The 18,365-nt window shown below is 43.6% G+C and overlaps 1 protein-coding gene and 1 long non-coding RNA gene across 2 annotated transcripts in view; one reads left to right on the top strand and one right to left on the bottom strand.

The window, feature by feature from the left end:
- LOC138580506 (uncharacterized) overlaps window positions 1-18,365 on the bottom strand; it is a 693,565-nt gene that overhangs the window by 143,309 nt on the left and 531,891 nt on the right. The window lies entirely within an intron of this gene.
- On the top strand, window positions 30-17,058 carry LOC138580505 (phosphoenolpyruvate carboxykinase, cytosolic [GTP]). The gene is made up of 10 exons (XM_069651098.1): window positions 30-155; window positions 5,208-5,468; window positions 6,149-6,330; window positions 8,770-8,973; window positions 9,081-9,268; window positions 12,248-12,410; window positions 12,528-12,752; window positions 12,872-13,003; window positions 14,347-14,442; window positions 15,140-17,058. The coding sequence occupies exons 2-10, from the start codon at window positions 5,248-5,250 to the stop codon at window positions 15,592-15,594; spliced, it is 1,866 nt and encodes a 621-aa protein (XP_069507199.1). The 5' UTR covers window positions 30-155; window positions 5,208-5,247; the 3' UTR covers window positions 15,595-17,058.

The raw sequence follows: 18,365 nt of genomic DNA, 5'->3' as shown, positions 1-18,365 counted from the left end.
ATTTAAAGGACCGGTCAGCATCTTCAGATAAGCCAGACTTCAGGAACAAAGGGAGACTTACAGGAATCCAGGAAGACTCCACAGAAACCCTTGAAGAATTCGACCAGACGAAAAATACAGCGACGCAAGTGCTTTCTTTCTACCTGACAAAAAAAGTGAGTACAATTCTGAAAGATAGAGCCATCTCTCTTCATTAGGCTAACACATGGCCTTGCCCGTTATTCACCTGTTGCATGTCTAATCTAAAGTATGCATTGCATGCGTTTCGTGTGCCTTATTTCTGCAAGTGAGCAAAGAACTGTTCTAGAGACAGGCCTAACCTGCAAAGTCATTGGTTGGTACCGAAGCGGCATTCGCTGGTTTGTCTCCCTGTGCTCCCTGTGTGAGCCAAACTCTGCTTCAAGGAAAATGCAGCAGGATCCTCATTGCTTTGAGGGGTTCATGGCATGTGTAGACGTTTATAGGTTAGCACAGAGTCTCGACTATGCACACCAGAATGTATTTGCCAAGCTACAATATGAATAAAGTTGATGCTTTGGTGCGACTTCGACATGCCTTAGCGTGTTACAAGAAACCAATCAAATAAATAAATATAAAATAAACGCCTTTTAAATATCCCTCATTATCCGTGTGCTTGTATTTCTCTTTATCGCCTACAGCTGTTACTATAACCTGACTTGATTCTGCTCCTTTTATTGCCCCCACAGCAATACGTTGGTCCTTCTGGGACCTGGGCATGTGAACTGACCATTACTTATATATCTCTGCTGTGGTTAATGAAGCTACTCAGCTATCGCACCGAAAAAACTCTAATGCAGCACTTTTTACAAATTGTGTTCTCTTTCATGCCTATCACCATCCAATCATTTGTTCAAAGTTGATCAAAGGAGGACCAATCACAGGTGCTTAATACAAGCAAGTGCAGATAAACAGCCCTGACGTGTTCAGCAGCGCATTTTACAATGTAGTTGGGTGCTCCAGACCATGCCAGGTCTATTCGCGGCATCAACCCTGATTCATGGATTATTTGCGCCGAAAAAAAATGGGAGCAAATCCCCATTTGTTAAACAGGGATTTCAGAGCAGAATGGCGCACAAATCCCCGTTTTTCGGCACAAGTAATTCCATGAATCAGCATGTCTGCGTGAGCTTGAAAAAAACAACTCTATTTGTGTGTCCTCGGCTATCAAACTGTCAATGTTAAGCACTTGAGAGCAGCACTTTTTGTGTAGTACATATGCTTGCATTTTTTGTGACATTAAGACAATTAGCTTTGGGTTAGGGCTGTGTTCGTTAACTCACCTGACATCAATATCTAGCCTGATATGACGATGATGGACATGTAAAAGAGGAGAAAAAAGTACTCATGTAACATTTGTGGTGGAGATTATTTGACTTTTGTGTGGGCGGTCTGATAACCGACTGGATTTGACTATTTTGCGCATTGACCTTTCGTTACTTTGGGTTAAATGGCAAATTATCTCAGTGCCTGTCTTTGGAACTTTATGAATTTATTCAAATGCATCAATGAGTAGTAGAGCTTCAACATAGCCCAACGCTGTTGATTGGTGCATTGTATAATGTTGGACGTGTTTTTTCTTTGTTATAATATGAACGCCCACTTTTCTGAAATTTGCGATGGCATCATCTTTGGGCACTTTGTGGCGTGCCATGATTATTGACATATATCCTCAACCGAGCTCACGGGTCTCCACGAGCTCTCCACAGTGCAGGACTTCGGGACATCATTTCATCTGGGAAACTGGAACATAAAGCAAGCGCCTTACCACAATGGGCTAAAGAAGCAGAGCCTCTATTGGCGCTAGAGCAATCTTCCAGTCTCATTTCAACTCCCTAGTGCCACCATTAGCCACACGCTCAGCCTCCAGACACAGCTTTCTCAGACATCTCCACTAATGCTGGCCCTTTCCGAATGTTCATGGTAAATCCTACTTCTGGCACCATATGTGTTATTACAGCACCCCCTTTTCATCCTGCCATTTCACAGATTTAAACGTTACCCAAGGGGCTTGGAGCGGATGACCTTGTCCACTTTGCAGCAGAGCAAAGGCAGTAGCTCCCACCACTGTGTAGATTAGTGATAGTTTTCAACGTCATTGCCTGTTCATGTTATTATTATAGAGCAGGAAAAAACTGGCTGTCGGCCTGTTTCTACACACCCTGAAGTTTAGCATCTGAGAGAATGAAGACAAAGTGAGTACAATAGACCTGTCCATTAGCCTCCAATTAGGCAAGAGTGTGGAAGCTGGGACTAGGGCAAACAAGTTCCCTCTCCCGCTCTCATCCTCTCAGGTAATGATCGCCAGTCCCAGACTTGGCCTCAGTAGTTATTCCACCACCTTGGAAACAAGGGATGGAACCAGCCACTTCTACCAATCGAAATGCAAGCAACCACACACGAGACAGTAGCTTCCCCGGGAAATGACCCCATTTGTAACTGATGGTCACCATTTATATTGAGGTCATTTTACCATTTGTTCCCTTAGGAAGATGTGGATTCCACGGAATAGCACAGAAGACCGGGAAGAGACAGCACCACTTCCTTAGCAAGCCAGGAGAGGGGGAGGGAGCATTGGGGGGCAGCAGGGGGGAGTGATGCCACATGTGGTATTAACATCTGAGTAACGCCTTTCTCAGAAATTGAGACCTGAAAAAGGTCAACTCAAAACATATATTGGTAAAAAGAGAAAATCGTAAAAATAATGGTACAGGTGTGTGTAAGGGGAAGAAGGGCAAGGCTGAGTTGTTTGTGTGCACTCCCCTTCCCATATTAGTGGATAACTGGAAAAACCGTACCTCGAAACAGGCAAACTCGCTATTATAAAAGGGTCAACCAGAATGGCCCATCGCAGAGCAGGCCACTGCCAATGTCCACTCTGGCCGGAAGGAACGTCAAGACTGTGCTTAGTAAAACATTTTCTTTAAAAAAAAAAAGACAATAAGTTTAAAGTAATATTTATTCACCATGTCAGAAACAATATTAAACTATATATCGAGCCCCATGGCGTCCACTTTTCAAATTTGACGTGCCCTGTTTTTCCGCACACGTCTCAAACCAAGTTCCATTACAACAAAATAGATTTGAATGCGTTATCTGCACTGGTCTCCAAGAATCTAATTTATTGGGGGTGCAAAGGGGGCCACAGACAAAAGTAGGGGGCCATCTGTAAAAGGGCAAAGTGTATGCTTCCCCCAAATTGACAGGGAAAAGTAGTCCAAAGTGTGGACGGGGCGAGAAGGTTGTTTCGGGGGGGGGGTTCGGTCACTGCTTACCGCTTTCTTCCTTCTGGGACAGCATTTAGAGTGGGAGCGATTTACCAGTGATGGCCCATTTAAGAGACCTTTCTTATGGACAAGACGTTCTTCATGTGTCTGTGTTAAGAAATGCAAAGGGACATTTTTATTCTAAAAGCACACACCAGTTACGTTCACTCCTGGTTTCAGGCCTTCATGGGCAATTTGTTCAGATGTTACCTGTCGTCATTGGCTGATAATGGACACCTGCCATTTTAAGCACTTTGAAATGATACAGTGTACATATTGTGTTCGATCGCATCTGCTGTAGGTGGCCTTTCACAAGTGTGCCATTAATACCCACGGTTCTCGATGCCTTTTTGTGCATCTCTCATCTGGCTGCGGATTCTTTTCTGGAAGGTCTGTGCAGATCACACTTGGGGCTGTAGGTTCCTTTCTCAGCAGTGTCTTTGAGTGGACATTTTATGTAGCTAATGTAGCAGGTGCACTGAGAATATCCAGAGTGGCCGTGTGAACTCGAGGAGCAAAATGTGTGTCAGTGTGCACGCTATGACAGCGGTCAACCACTCCTCCAACAGTTGCAGGGAATTCAGTCAGACCAACAACCTAAACCAAGGAACAAGCGTCCTCTTCACAGCAACTGCACTTGGAGCTGCTCTTTGCATGGCACGCTTTGTGCAGCTCCACAACTTTAATTAAGTAAGCCCTCCTCCACAGGTGCAAGCAATTCGGTCAGAACAACACGGGGAGTCATGGATAAAGTGTCTGTTTCACAGTAACTGCAATTGGCAGTGCAGTTCGTGCTCCCACATATACAGAATTATCAATCTATTTGACCAACACAATTCATCTTTTTTTCGAAACTGGTTAACTTATTTCCATAATATCGCTGTGTGAGAACCACAGAAATGGTGTAGCACTTCACATTGTCACATCACACAGGACAAGCTGCTGCCCTTGTCAGTCAATGACGAGTAGAAGATGCCCCAATGACATCATTTTCTGTTGTTGTATACCTTAACAAATAACAGGAATAACACCCAGAGATTTTCTGTGTGAACTGATGGCATTTGGTGGATTTGTGTAAGAGCCGGGGAAAGGAGGAGAGCAGACTCGATCACCGAGCCCCCTGCTTCCCTCAGCTAAGCTGGGAGCTTGGCCGGGAAACTGGCAGCCAGAGGAGTTGCTAGGGGGACGGGGGGCTTATGGGGTTATAGCTCGGGTCTTTTGGTTGTAGCCCCGGATACCTGGATAGAATCATAGGGTATACAAGCAAAAGGCTATCTAGCCCCGAGTCCCGCCATTAGCGTAGCCCAGACCTTTTCCAGACCTAGCAACCCCCCTGCTGGCAGCACTGCAGAGAGAGTGGAGAGTAGCCCTCCTGGGGGTTGGGAGGGCTACAAGAGGGGGCACGGGATTTGGCCCCCCCCCGACCCCACCCTAGCGACGACACTGGTTATCTGTGTGAGAATATCCCTGATGTGTTTTATTCCTAGTGGCAGTGCCATTCGTCAGTTACTTTTGCAACAGAGTGGAGCGTGGTTTTTATGCCTTTGGTGGGAATTTGAGTATGGCCTAGAAAATGCTCTTAAATAATTACAGCTCTGCAGCTGTAAAACCAAAAGTGACCTGAGTTGACACTCAATTAAGATTCAGTGATTACCTCACATCTGCAAACAGTGAGGTTAGATTTGATGACACAGCCCACAGGTTAGTTTAGACATTAGTGCCAATTTGTGAGAACTCTTGTCTGGCTCCCAGAATGCCATCTGATTTTACTTGTGTTCTATATATTGTAACTTATATAAGTAACTAGTTAAACACATAAGTGAGTTGGATGATAGGTTAGTACTGACGGCAGATAGCTGATGCATACCAAGCCCAGGTTTCGGCGTCCTTGATACAAAGTTTCATGACACTGTTCTATTCCAGGTTGCTTTGAGCCTGTCCAATCAGAGAGATCACTCCTAAAATGGCTCCCATGAAGACCGAGCAGAACATTGCCAGCAAGACAGTGAAGGGGGACCTGAACAGTTTGAGCCCAGACGTGAGGACATTTGTTGTGAGCAATGCCAAGGTGTGCCAGCCCGAGAGCATCCACATCTGTGATGGGTCCGAAGCGGAGAATGATGGGATCCTTGAACTCATGGAGGAGACAGGCATGGTCAAGAGGCTGACCAAGTACGAGAACTGGTCAGTAATGAGAATGCTCTGTTGTCATGTCTTCCTTAGGACCACCCTTTTGTGCCTTTGCAATCTCTCCTTTTGCACTCTGTGTCCATTGACTGTAGCCTGGACAGAAACCCAAGGTGCAATAAAAGTTTTGACACTCACTCATTCACTGACTCACTCATTCACTCACCCACTGGGTAAAATCTAGTCTACCACTGTATGTGATTAGGTTTACAATCAGTATCTCTGTTCTTGAGGAAAGGGTGGTTTTAAACCACCAGTTCATGAGCCGTATGGGTGCTAGCCAGATATTCAGTTTTAAAAAATGTATCAATTTAATATGGGACTTCTTTTTCTTAAAAAAAAACAGGCACAGTATTTGAATGGACCCAGTTGAGCTCTGTTTGTATCAGTGCTGTACATGCACAATAGACAGTTCTGTTATGTTCGCTTTCCATACCTGCTTACTACAACTGTTTCACTACTACCCAACTCAAACTCATTCATGGAGGGGATGCAAGCTGAGTAATGAAGCTGCACACTTTGCCCCTCTTTATTTAAGTGAATGCGCCACATTTGATCATCACCTTGGGGATCTGTGTTACAGTTGTGTCTGATGCCCAAGACTGACACAAAATGGTGGCTTGGCAGTCACACAGTATGTGTGCTGACACAGACTTCTCCCTTTCACCTTTCGATAGCTGGTTGGCTCTGACTGACCCCAGGGATGTGGCACGGATAGAGAGTAGGACGGTGATCGTCACACAAGAGCAACGGGACACCGTCCCGATCTCCAAAACTGGAACCAGTCAGCTCGGCCGCTGGATGTCAGAGAATGACTTTGATAAAGCGTACAAGGCCCGTTTTCCAGGATGCATGAAAGGTAAGGTCATGGTCTTCAGTTGGGATTTTCTTGGTGATCTGTACCCCATTGATTGGTTAAAAGATTCTCTGCACAGATGCAGAGACCCTGGAGAAGGAACTGCATGCAGGCAACTAATCCTTGTTTTCTTGCTACTTTGTAAGAAAGAAAGCTACGGTTCCCAGGGAAATTATAGGCCTACAAACACCATCCATGCCCACCTAGGAAATCATTTGGGATGCCAAATGTGAACTCATAAATCAGGGTTGTCTAACTCCTGGCCTGGAGAGCCGGATCCATGCTGGGTTTTCAGGATACCCTTCATTAATATTCATGAGACAAATTTGCATACAAGGATGTTAAATGTATGCACATTTTTCCTCATGAATATTAATGAGGGATATCCTGAAAACCCATCAGGATTCCAGCCCTCGCGGCATGTAGTTGGACAACCCTGTCATAAATGGTCATCCACAGTGGAGGGGCTGGGGCAAGTCTTTGGTGATGTAGGTTCTCAATGATGGTTCTGCCCTCACCGGAATCGCCAAGATAATTTAGTATGTGTTTTGGGAGCTTCCAGTGCTGTCCCCTTCCCAGGCGGAATCAGCACGTATTGGAAGCATCAATAGCAAACCCCTGTAATTGGGAGAATTGGCAGATGTGGTCAGAAGACGCAGAAAGCCTTTTTCCGCATCACTCTCCCACACCACCAGACCCAAGAAGGAGGGCTATAGAGGGAATGTTCAGTGGTGAAGATCATTGATTGCAGGGACAATGTTGATTCAGCACCTAGGGCCTGATCCATGGGATTTCTAGCACGATGCAAAGTGACTTTGCATTGCCAACAAACACCCTGATTCACAGAGAGGTCCAAAGTGTACTTTTACTTCTCACCGCAAAAATACACTTTGCACCGCTCTGTGAATCAGTGCAAAGTGACTTTGCACCAGTGGACAGTGACTGCATCACGCGAAAAGTTCCATGAATCAGGCCCCTAGTCTTGTTGATAGACAATTATACCCATTTATGATAAATTAGTGGGGCTACTATGTTAGCCAGATGATACAAATTGCGTGCCTTTTTCATGACTGCCTGAGGGAGATATCAATCTGGCATTGAATCCGGCAACCTGATCTGTACATTGGTCTAACCAATCTCTGGAAGATGACATGTTTGTTTTTGATTTTTTTCCCTCCTATTTAATCTTTGTTCACCATTCTTCAAAATAAGAAAAAAAAACTAAATTCCTATGAGATCACATATAATAAATACATAATACAAAATATTTGTTCATTTTACTTATTCTTTATACGTAAGATAAGCTATAATTTCGAAACATTATCTATATATAACCATAAAAATATAGAAGACAATATGAAATCAAAATCAGAACGCATTGCCAGTATCAAGCAATTATACATTTTCTTTTTTTATAAGAAAAAACGAAGAGTCTGTTAATGAAAGAATTTGATAACATTGGCCTACAGCAATACAGCTGAATTGAAGAGTTTATTAACATTCACAGACACTTTATATCAATTTGTCAAATGATCAAGCACACAGCTTACTTTTTGAAATATCTCTGTCTTAGAAATCTTTGAAAAAATTGCTAAAATAAGCACATTTAACATTCAGCACGAAATACTGAACAGTTTTCAGTCAATTTGAAGCCAAAAGGTAAACGGAAAAGGAGGAAAAGACAAAAATAGCTGATTTGCAAGATACATCATGAAAATCTTGTCTGCAGTGTTATCTCAGGAGGATAGCTCAGGGGCAACGTGCTCGCCTTGGAAGCAAGACAACACAGAGCAACACAGGTTCAATCCTCATCCTTAGAAACCTCTGGGTATTAAGCGTGTTATAAATAACACATCATATCATGTATTTGTTTGTGTTGGACGTGATCCCAGGAAATAGACTGATAAATAGTTCTGCCAATTGACCTGTCATTTTGTGGTTTTAAAATAATAGATTGGCTTAATAATGGATTCATAGGTAGAGCAACAGCAAGCTAAGCAAACCTCCTGAAAGCTGGGAGGGCACATATAATGAGCAGCCAACTCCACAGCAAATTGGACACATTTGCCAGTCTAGCTTTGCATCCGATATCAAGCGCAAAAAACATTGTTTGATAATGTATTGCTACATTCCTTGAGACAGGGAGGGTTCTGCAACTTGTGGCTTCCCATATAGGTTGGGCTATGACTCCCATAATCCCCCACCATCGTCATTTCTGTCTAGGGTTTATGGGAGTTGTAGTTCAAACCATCTGGATAGCAAAGGTTGAAGACACTTGTCCTAGGCACATTAATTTATGACTGATTGTAGGATTTCATTGTCCATTCAGATTTATTCTGCTCACAACCTGCATCTCATTGGGAGCCAAGGATGTTACTGAGGAGAAACAAGTGTTTCTTACATGAAAAGTGCCCTTCATTTTAAGTCCTTTTGATTTTTTAGGTCGCACCATGTACGTCATCCCCTTCAGCATGGGACCCATTGGATCCCCGCTCTCCAAGATTGGGATTGAGCTCACGGATTCGCCCTATGTTGTGGCCAGCATGAGGATCATGACCCGCATGGGCACAGAGGTTTTACGAGCCCTGGGCAGCGGCGAGTTTGTGAAATGCCTGCATTCGGTGGGCTGCCCGTTTCCACTGAAAGGTAAGTTGACAAGAGACTGCCAGGCTTTGCAGTCTATTCATACCTAAGCTCTCGCCAGGGCTACAAGACCTAGACCGTTCTAAATGAACTCAACTCTCTGTTCACAGAACCCTTGGTGAACAACTGGCCGTGCAACCCTGCCCTGACACTCATCGCCCACATTCCTGACCGCAAAGAGATTGTGTCCTTTGGCAGCGGCTATGGCGGAAACTCCTTGCTGGGGAAAAAGTGCTTTGCTCTGAGGATTGCCAGCAGAATTGCCAAGGAAGAGGGATGGCTGGCCGAACACATGCTGGTAAGATATTACTTTAGCAATACAAAACGAATAGAGTGCCATGTCATTTGAAAAATGCCAACCAATTCTAAATGCAATTGCATTGTTATCCTTTTCCATCGTATGAAATATGAAATATCCTTCAGAACGTTAACCCTTCAAGGACCTTGCATAATTATTTATATGTTCAAAAAATGGATCTCCTTTTGCCTATGGACATATATAACTATATCTGTAATCACTGAAAAAACCTTAGTTAAGGTGCAGTTAAGTTGCACAGATTTAACCCAACAAAACCCTTCAAATTCAGCGCATGATATCCATTTTGTATGTCATTGTGAATCTCTTCTCTTATAATATCTACGTGCTCATGGGCTCTGCTACGGGAACGTGCCGAGTTAAGCTGGTCATGACTTCCCACATCTCCTGAATTTCAAGGGTTTTGTTGCATTAAATCTGTACAACTTAACTGCACCTTAACTAAGGTTTATTTAGTGAATTTCAAGGATTTTTTTATACCGTAGATTTGTAGGGGCCACTAGCCATATCCTTCGGCCATAGGCAGTGGCCACAGCCTTCGGACGTGTTGACTGTGCATGTTCCCCCAGTATGTTCCTTTTGGATCCACTAGGTGGGCACGGCCTTCGGCCATGGCCACTATACATGTAATAATTCGGCATTTATATAGCGCTACGAACCCTCAGGTATCTGAGCGCTGCTTATTATTACCCACGGTGTGTGGTGCTCATTTATCGACCTCGAAAGGATGAAACGCTGAGTTTGGCGCTGCCGGGATTCGAACCTGCGTCAGCAGGCTCTGCAACGATGTCAAAGCGAGCGCTCTACTCGCTGTGCCACTTGTCTTTTGGGCCCTGGGCAGTAAGCACAGCCTTTGTCCATTCCATTGTAAATTTGAAACCACTACTGGGCTGTGTACACTGTACATGTTCCCTAATATGTATCTTTTGGACCCACTAGGCAGCCAACGCCTTACATGCCTTTTGGGCCCACTAGTCAGGTCCTTTGGCAGGGCATTTGGGCATGGTGGTCATCCACTGTACATGTTCCCTCAATATGTTTCTTTTGGACCCACTAAGTGGCCACAGCCTTTGGCCGTGGCCTCTATACATGTCTTTTAGGCACACTTGCCAGGCATTTGGCACTGGCCAGCGAGTACAGTCTTTCGCCATGACCAATGTATATTTTTAAAACACCACTGATTCACTAGCCATGGCATTTGCCTGTGTCCACTGTACATGTTCCCCCAATATGTTTCTTTTGGACCCACTAAGTGGTCACACGGCCTTGGCCACTGTACATGTCTTTCGGCCCTGGCCAGTGAGCATGGCCTTTTGCAGTGCCCATTGTTTATATTTTAAAACACTACTGGGCCACTAGCCATGGCCTTCGGCCATGTAGACTGTTCATGTTCCCCAATATGTTTCTTTAGAACCCACTAGGTGGCCACAGCCCTCGGCCATGGCCACTATACATGCCGTGGCCACTATATATGTCTTTTGGGCCCACTAGCCCAAAGAGTCTACAGTACCCCTACATTTTTCCACATTCCTATTATCTCCATCTACACCTACCCCTACTATCCATCTTTATTATTTCTCCCTTTTCTGTCTCCTCCCCAAAATGCAATTTTCAGATTAAGGGAGATGTTGCTCTTTGTGGACAATTATTTCTGAATGAACTGGGTATATTCCTGATTTCCTTTGGGATTCATTGAATTTATAACACTCTGGACTCCTGGGGGAGGGTGGGGCTGTATACAAAAGCTTAAATAGACAAATTAAATACATTCTAATACAAATGCAGACAATTTTCTATCACTATGACATAATACTAATTTTAACAACTGTACCAAGAAAATAAAGATTTGAGAGCGTCTAAAGACTGGCAACCAAAAAGGTGCATAGTTCAATCACTGGTGTTATGGTGGAAATCGAAACAGAGATGCTCAAGTGCACATTGAATTTTTGAGGATATGAATACTATCCGGTGAATATCCCATGAGTGTTGGAAACATCTGCCCATCTGCCCTAATGCAAACATGTGCTCATATCCCTATGCTCATATTACAGTTGATGAGTTGCAAATGTTTTCTCCTGGATCCAGTTGGTAGAAATTTCTTTTTGGACTTTTACCAAACTGTTGTGTAAATATCATTTCAATTGATTTAGGCACTTCTTGGAACTGGCTGTTGGTTTCTCGTGGCCTTTATTGAGTCTGCTTCTTATTAAATTGACTAATGTAATTTCCATTATTTTTCCTCTGGACATTTATAATCCTGTGTCCAAAAACCTATATTCTATACATTGATCCAGTAGAAACCTTTAATAAATTGGTCATCTTGAAATTTCACCAGGGATGGCAACATAACTAGGTCTTTACGTAAGGGTTTCAGACGAAGACATGGACTTAGTAGCATTACATAATGCACCACGCCATCTGGTGTCACCTTGTTCTTTGGACGGTGTGTCTACCATTGGTGGCCCGGGAGCAGGACCCTACCCACCTAGCATCTGGAGGCAGCCTGCAGAAAGAGTGCAGCGGAGGACACACAGGGGAGTGGAATTTAGAAAATCTGCCAAGAAGAGGTCAGAGCAGGTGAATTCAGATATGCAAAAACAGTAGGGAATGTAGAATAGGAGTAGTGCAAGCATTACCAGATCACTAGGGGCAACATAACAGCCTCTTGTGCAACACCATAAAGCAGGCCGTAATTACAGGGGAGTCCAAAAATACTCATTTGCAACTGGCATGTGTGTCCTCAAGTCTAAGCAGCCATGTGTATAAGGGTATGCAGCATTTTACAATAGTCGGAATAACCTAAAGCCATCCACAAATTGCTCTTTATGGTAGGAGATTAGGGAATTGTGTAATGGTTGTAGTGCAGCAATGGGCATACTGTATTAATGAAATGTTCTGCTGAAAATCTGCGAATTTCAGGGGCATTTAGTAGCAAATAAACTTCTGGTTATGTGTTCACAGATTCTGGGAATCACAAACCCAGAAGGCGAGAAGAAGTATTTTGCGGCTGCTTTCCCTAGTGCTTGTGGGAAAACCAATCTTGCGATGATGAACCCAACTTTGCCCGGGTGGAAAATTGAGTGTGTTGGCGATGATATTGCTTGGATGAAGTTTGACGACAAAGGTAATCTTTGAGTTTTAAATATTGAAATTGACACTGCTGGCATGGTCTTTAAACATTGTCCCAATCTTATTGTAAATCTTTCTTTCCTTTTTAATCCCATTTGTCATTTTGTTGCAGGGAACCTTAGAGCCATTAATCCAGAGAATGGCTTTTTTGGGGTTGCTCCCGGAACGTCAGTCAAGACAAACCCCAACGCCATGAAGACCATTGAGAAGAACACAATCTTCACCAATGTTGGGGAGACCAGTGATGGAGGAATCTATTGGGAGGGCATAGGAGAGATACTGGAACCTGGAGTGACTCTCACTTCCTGGAAGAACAAGGAGTGGATGCCAGATAGCAGTAAGTAGCATGCTGTGTTCACAGATAATCCCTGAGTTCGTCATCTCCCTATGTGCAGCCTGTTGTGTAGACATTATCAAAAGTTCTCGCACCTTTTCCTCTCACATCTTCTCTCTTAGATGAGCCTTGCGCCCATCCCAACTCCCGGTTTTGCACCCCTGCCAGCCAGTGCCCCATCATTGATCCAGCATGGGAATCTGCTAAGGGCGTACCCATAGAGGGTATCATTTTTGGAGGACGGAGACCCAAAGGTAACAGTTATAAAAAACATTTGACATGTTATCACTGATGCTATTGGCACGAGTAGTATAGCTCAGTGGCAACGCGCTCGTTTTGGAAGCAAGACGACGCAGAGCAACACAGGTCCGAATCCCGGGTAGACGCTTAGAAACCTCTTTAGTATTAAGTGCGTTATAAAAAGAAATTATAATAATAATATATTTAAGAAGGAAACTATTGGTGCATGCCTTTAAAACTAACATATGGTTGATCTGGACAAATCTTTTTCATTGGCAGCCATGGAAAAGATTGATTTTTGCCTATGCATCATTACTCACTGGCTAGCTCTAAGCTAGGACTGTCTTGATGGGGTTATTATTTATCTCTGTGTCTATAGGAGCACTCTGGCAAGTGCGTTGAGCCAACCTTACGTATTTACCTCTGTCTTTGCACTTACCCGCCTGATTACTCAGCTGTTTATGCCAGGCCTTGGTGTATAATTAGCCATACTGACTCAAACCATGCTGTAAGTTGGAACCATGGATTTACCACCCTTTGGGTGACCACCTGGATCACATTACCACTGATCCCCATTCAAAGCCTAACATTTGAACAGACACATCCCATACAACATCCCCGTTTTCTATAATGACTCCACTGTTGAAATAGTCACATCCCCATTGCTGCCCTGGTGGTATTCGAGTGTCTATAGACCAGTTTCCCTCTCATTCTCTCTGCCAGGTGACTCAGACTTAAGCCCATGCAATTTCATAGGATATATGACGCTGATCTTGCACTCTCCCTCATGGAAGGGGCAAAGGGTATTCTGAAATATAGAGATTGCCCCTCTATGTTATTAGTCACCAGGAGGAGGTAACATTCTTCAAAAAATATCACTGTGTTAAGAGTGTGTCCTAGACTCCTCTACTCTCGTTCATGCTATGATTTTCAACATAAGCCCCATGAGATCACTCAGCCAGGATCCAGTATTGGCACAGTCAGATCCACTGATGTCAGAATGCTGGTGATTTGTACAAACAGGGGGTTTGAGTCGGGCTGTTATTGGCTTTTGGGTGGTACTCCAGATTGTATAAAACATGTCCCCCCTCTCTAAATTCATGAACAAGTTATGCCCATGGCTAGCAGATCTGTATATCTTTCGTTAAGTCCTTTCAATTGTAATAGCACTCTGATGCTCCTGTGGCAGCATGGTCGCACTAGATATGCCTCAATGATATTATAAAAAATACTTCCTATTAGTTGCAGCACAGTGGCCCCGATGTCCTGTGCATGGCAGAGCTATGGCTGGACTTGTGAACCAGCGCTATTGTAGTAGTTGAGAACCTTCCTGATGGTGCACTCATCTAATCTGCAGGCGTCCCTCTGGTGTATGAAGCTCTGAACTGGCAGCACGGCGTGTTTGTGGGCGCCGCCATGAGGTCCGAATCCACAGCCGCCGCCGAGCACCAAGGTAAGTCAGGATCCAATGCACATTGTAAAATGTTTTGCTTGAATGCTTTTATGGCTGAAACTCAGACTTTGAATCGTGGCAAATCTGTTCAGGCAACATTAGTTTGTTTCGACTGCCATTCTGGGGTGCTCATCATCTGCGCCCCCACCCCCCCTGTGCCCACTCCCTACCTTGCAATAAATGTCTGGGAGAGGTGCACATAAAATGTCCAGGTTGGCTGGCCCTCTCTCCACCTTTCCTGGTTATTTCTCAACCTCCTCCTGTAAGACGTAAAAGGTGGATGGAGCCCTAGTAGAGTTGGGTGACAGAACACTGTATGATTGCCTCTCGTGGGATCAGTGGAGCTTCACACCAACAGACCTAGCGGGAGTTAAGCATCCACTCTTCTCCTTGTCTCTCCTTCCCTGCCCCTCCCTTGCCAGCTGCGAGGAGTGTGTTGACAAAGCCCACATTGCTTAATTTAAAGGACTATTTTCACTACACAGAGGCTCAGTGCTCAATAGCTTACTTTAGAAAAACATATTTATTTATTATTGGCCTCATCGTGCTGTGAGCATAAAAATAAAATAACTTTTACAAGCCGAGCACCAGCCCATGTGCTTTGCAGAAGCCCTCTGCTTGAATGAACAAGAGATGCTTGCAAATATTAGTATAAACAATGACATCAAAGTTTGACTCTCTAATCATGTATTTTCAGGAAAGGTCATTATGCATGATCCTTTCGCCATGAGGCCTTTCTTCGGCTACAACTTCGGCCAATACCTCTCTCATTGGCTGAGCATGGAGCATTTCCCCGCCGCTAAACTGCCGAGGATCTTCCATGTCAACTGGTTCCTCAAAGATGCTGAAGGCAACTTCCTCTGGCCCGGCTATGGAGAGAACTCCCGCGTGCTGGAGTGGATGTTCAGAAGGATCAATGGTGAGGAATGTGCGGAGCGCACAGCCATTGGCTACGTGCCAACCGCCACAGAATTCAACTTAAAAGGGCTGGGGGACATCAACATGGCAGAGCTCTTCCACCTGTCCAGGGAGTTCTGGGAGGATGAGGTGGAAGACATCAAGAAATACTTCGATGAACAAGTGAACGCCGACCTCCCGTATGAAATAGAGAGGGAGCTTCTGGAACTGGAGAGCAGAATTAAGCAGTTGTGAATTTATGACGAAAGAGAGGTTTACTAATCATAGTATGAACATATGTGAGTAATCACAGAGACACTTCCTGGCCTGAGTAGCAGATACGTACCGACAACGTTTATGATATGGGCCTTTCAAGAGCATACTCAGGCGATGCATGGAGGCCTAGAAGAGGCAGATTCGAGCTGGCCATATTAGTGCTTTATCTCCAATAATGAGAATAATTATTTAAGTTTAACTGCACACAATATGTTAATGTGTATATGCAGTTTGAGTTTGTGGGTTCTGTTGAGCTATTTTTTGTGATATACTATATATAAAAGTGAACATTTGCTTGTGGCAGGATTTGTGGCAAAGCGTTGTTCCTTATACAATTCCACACTTTTTCACCAATCTGCACCAAGTTTTGTATAGTTGCCTGTTAGGACCCTCCAGACAATACTGGCTAGATGACATGTGGACACCCCACCCCTTTTCCCGGATTTCAGCAAATGCCAAAATGTGTTTGTGGGTTTGTGCGAAGCGTTGTTCCGTATACAATTCAACATTGTTCCACCAATATGCACCAAATTGTGCATAGTTGGACCCTCTGGACATTACTGGCTACATGACATTTGGACATCCCACCCCTTTCCCTGGATTTCAGCACCTTCACACATGAGATGGTTTCCTGAAATCAGTGAAACATCAGCGTGGTCGTAGAAGGACCTGGTCTCGACACGAGGAACAAAACTCAAGGTCCAGGCCCTAAAATGCACGGTTTCCAAGAATTGTGCACCACAATGCGCTGTAAAAAACTGCACCATTCCAGGGTGAGGCGACATGTGGGGAGAGAGAAAAGAAGGTCCCACTATGAAGCAGCACACCAACTCTCGCCGCCCCCCAACCTTTGTTCCGTAGTATGTCAGCCGGCCACATTTGCCCATTCCTTGTGCAGTTTACTTCAGGGTGCAAACCACATAAAGCGATAAATGAACCAGAACAGCGACCTACAGGATCAGTGTTATAATGTCTGTCTACTGAACCCGTTCAAAGAACGGGTACTTCTGCTAGTATATATACAAACAACAAAGGGTAACAAAACAAAAAAGAATTTACACTTCATTATGGATTCACATTCGAATATCTTGATTGTGGAAAATTTCTGGACCAAACGAAACTTTGCAAGTGACAGTAGAGTGGCCATGTGTCTGCAGATGGTTGGATAAAACTGCACTTATTGTAGCCATTGGCTGAATGACAGAGGCGACAAAAAGTTAAGAAGGATGTATGTGAGTAATCTATAGGTCTGTGTCCTTATTCATATTTAAAATATATCTAAGTATGTATTGTATGATATTTGCCTAAATCTTGCTAAAGAGAAGTGACTGTACAACATGTATCTATATTTTAGAGTATTTTTCTATGCTGTGTTTCCAGAAATTCCAATAGATGGTTTTACCATTGGTCTATAACGATTATTAAATATCATTTTTAACAAGCCATTATTGACTCTTCTTCTTGAGTTTGATTAGCAGCAAGTAGGCTTATTCATGAGTCTATGAGCAGACCTCCACTGCTAAAGTTCACTATTTATTGAGGCACCTCCCTTGTAATTGCAAATAAGTTAAACCAGCGGACCCCACAATCTTGTATGTACCCTCATGAGACATGTCAAACCTAACACATTTTGGATTGTTGGTTGGGCTTGGCCAGCAAACCCTAAGGGAATTAGGCTTACGCCTTCAACTACTGGGGTCTTCTATCTTCTCTCTCTTCTGGTTCCATTACATTTTTGACTGGATGTCTCCCTGCAGACTCTTCGCTGTAGCAGCACGCTTGGCACATGAAAAGGAGCAAGAAGAGTCTCTGATGTTTCTATGTGTCTTCCCCCCTTACTATTTATTATTTTATTTGTTGCAATTTTGTGTGATGTGGTGGATACCATTCTCGGTTCCTTAGCTTGTTTTGGCTAGCAGTCCAGGTTTCATTTGTTTACTCAATTTAAATGTTTTGTCACTTAAGATCGGATTATTCGCAAAGAATCCTGCATGTGAAAAAAGGCCCACAAGATGCATATTGTTTCAGTTGTAGGATGGTGAGAAGTGTGCAGGTCACTGTATTCTCAAAGGTAACCTACACATTACCCAGAAGCCCTGCACCATAGCAAATGATGTGCTGGATGGCACACATATTATTATTTATTTATTGTGTTTCGTTCAAAACAGAACCTTTCACAAAAATATACATAAGTAGTAAAAGACATAAAAGATATAAACTGAAAACATACAATTCATAAATGCAATGAATGCAGTAAGTACAATGAAAGTATTGTAAAATACCGAAAAGCTGGATAATTCTACTGCATGTTACAAAATTATTTTAGTTACATTTTTGTTGAAATTGATCGAACATACATATATGCATACATACACTGCAGACAGGCTCGCTTTTTAGATTCTCGTTACTTTGCTAATAAAGATTTAAGTATTCAATTCAATTTCCTGGCTATAATACTCCACAAACGCAATGTGTACAGCATGAGTCTGTATTTAAACAATAGTTCCACAATTCTTTGGTTTTAATGGAGTCATATTCATGTAAAGCAGACCCTTTTGGAGAATTCTGTAAAAATGTGCTTAGCTGTTTCCAGTTTATCCTGTTGCTTGCACATGCTACAGTATCTTTCATCGTTACTGAGTTTTAACTGAGCTCCTTGTAGGGCCAGTAAAGGCTGTTGATTGGTGCGTAATAACATTATCGCTCTGCGCACGGAAGGATCGGAACATTGCAGCAAATATCTTGGAGGT

This window comes from Ambystoma mexicanum, chromosome 3p (genome assembly GCF_040938575.1).
Source record: "Ambystoma mexicanum isolate Mex_15411 chromosome 3p, UKY_AmexF1_1, whole genome shotgun sequence".
Classification (NCBI taxonomy): Eukaryota; Metazoa; Chordata; class Amphibia; order Caudata; family Ambystomatidae; genus Ambystoma; species Ambystoma mexicanum.
This window is presented reverse-complemented; position numbering and strand designations above follow the sequence as displayed.

Coding starts and splice junctions, on each gene's coding strand:
- LOC138580505 (XM_069651098.1), top strand. CDS start 5,248: ATGGCTCCCATGAAGACCGAGCAGAACATTGCCAGCAAGACAGTGAAG. Junction 6,331..8,769: donor TTTTCCAGGATGCATGAAAG/GTAAGGTCATGG, acceptor TTGATTTTTTAG/GTCGCACCATGTACGTCATC. Junction 14,443..15,139: donor AGCCGCCGCCGAGCACCAAG/GTAAGTCAGGAT, acceptor ATGTATTTTCAG/GAAAGGTCATTATGCATGAT.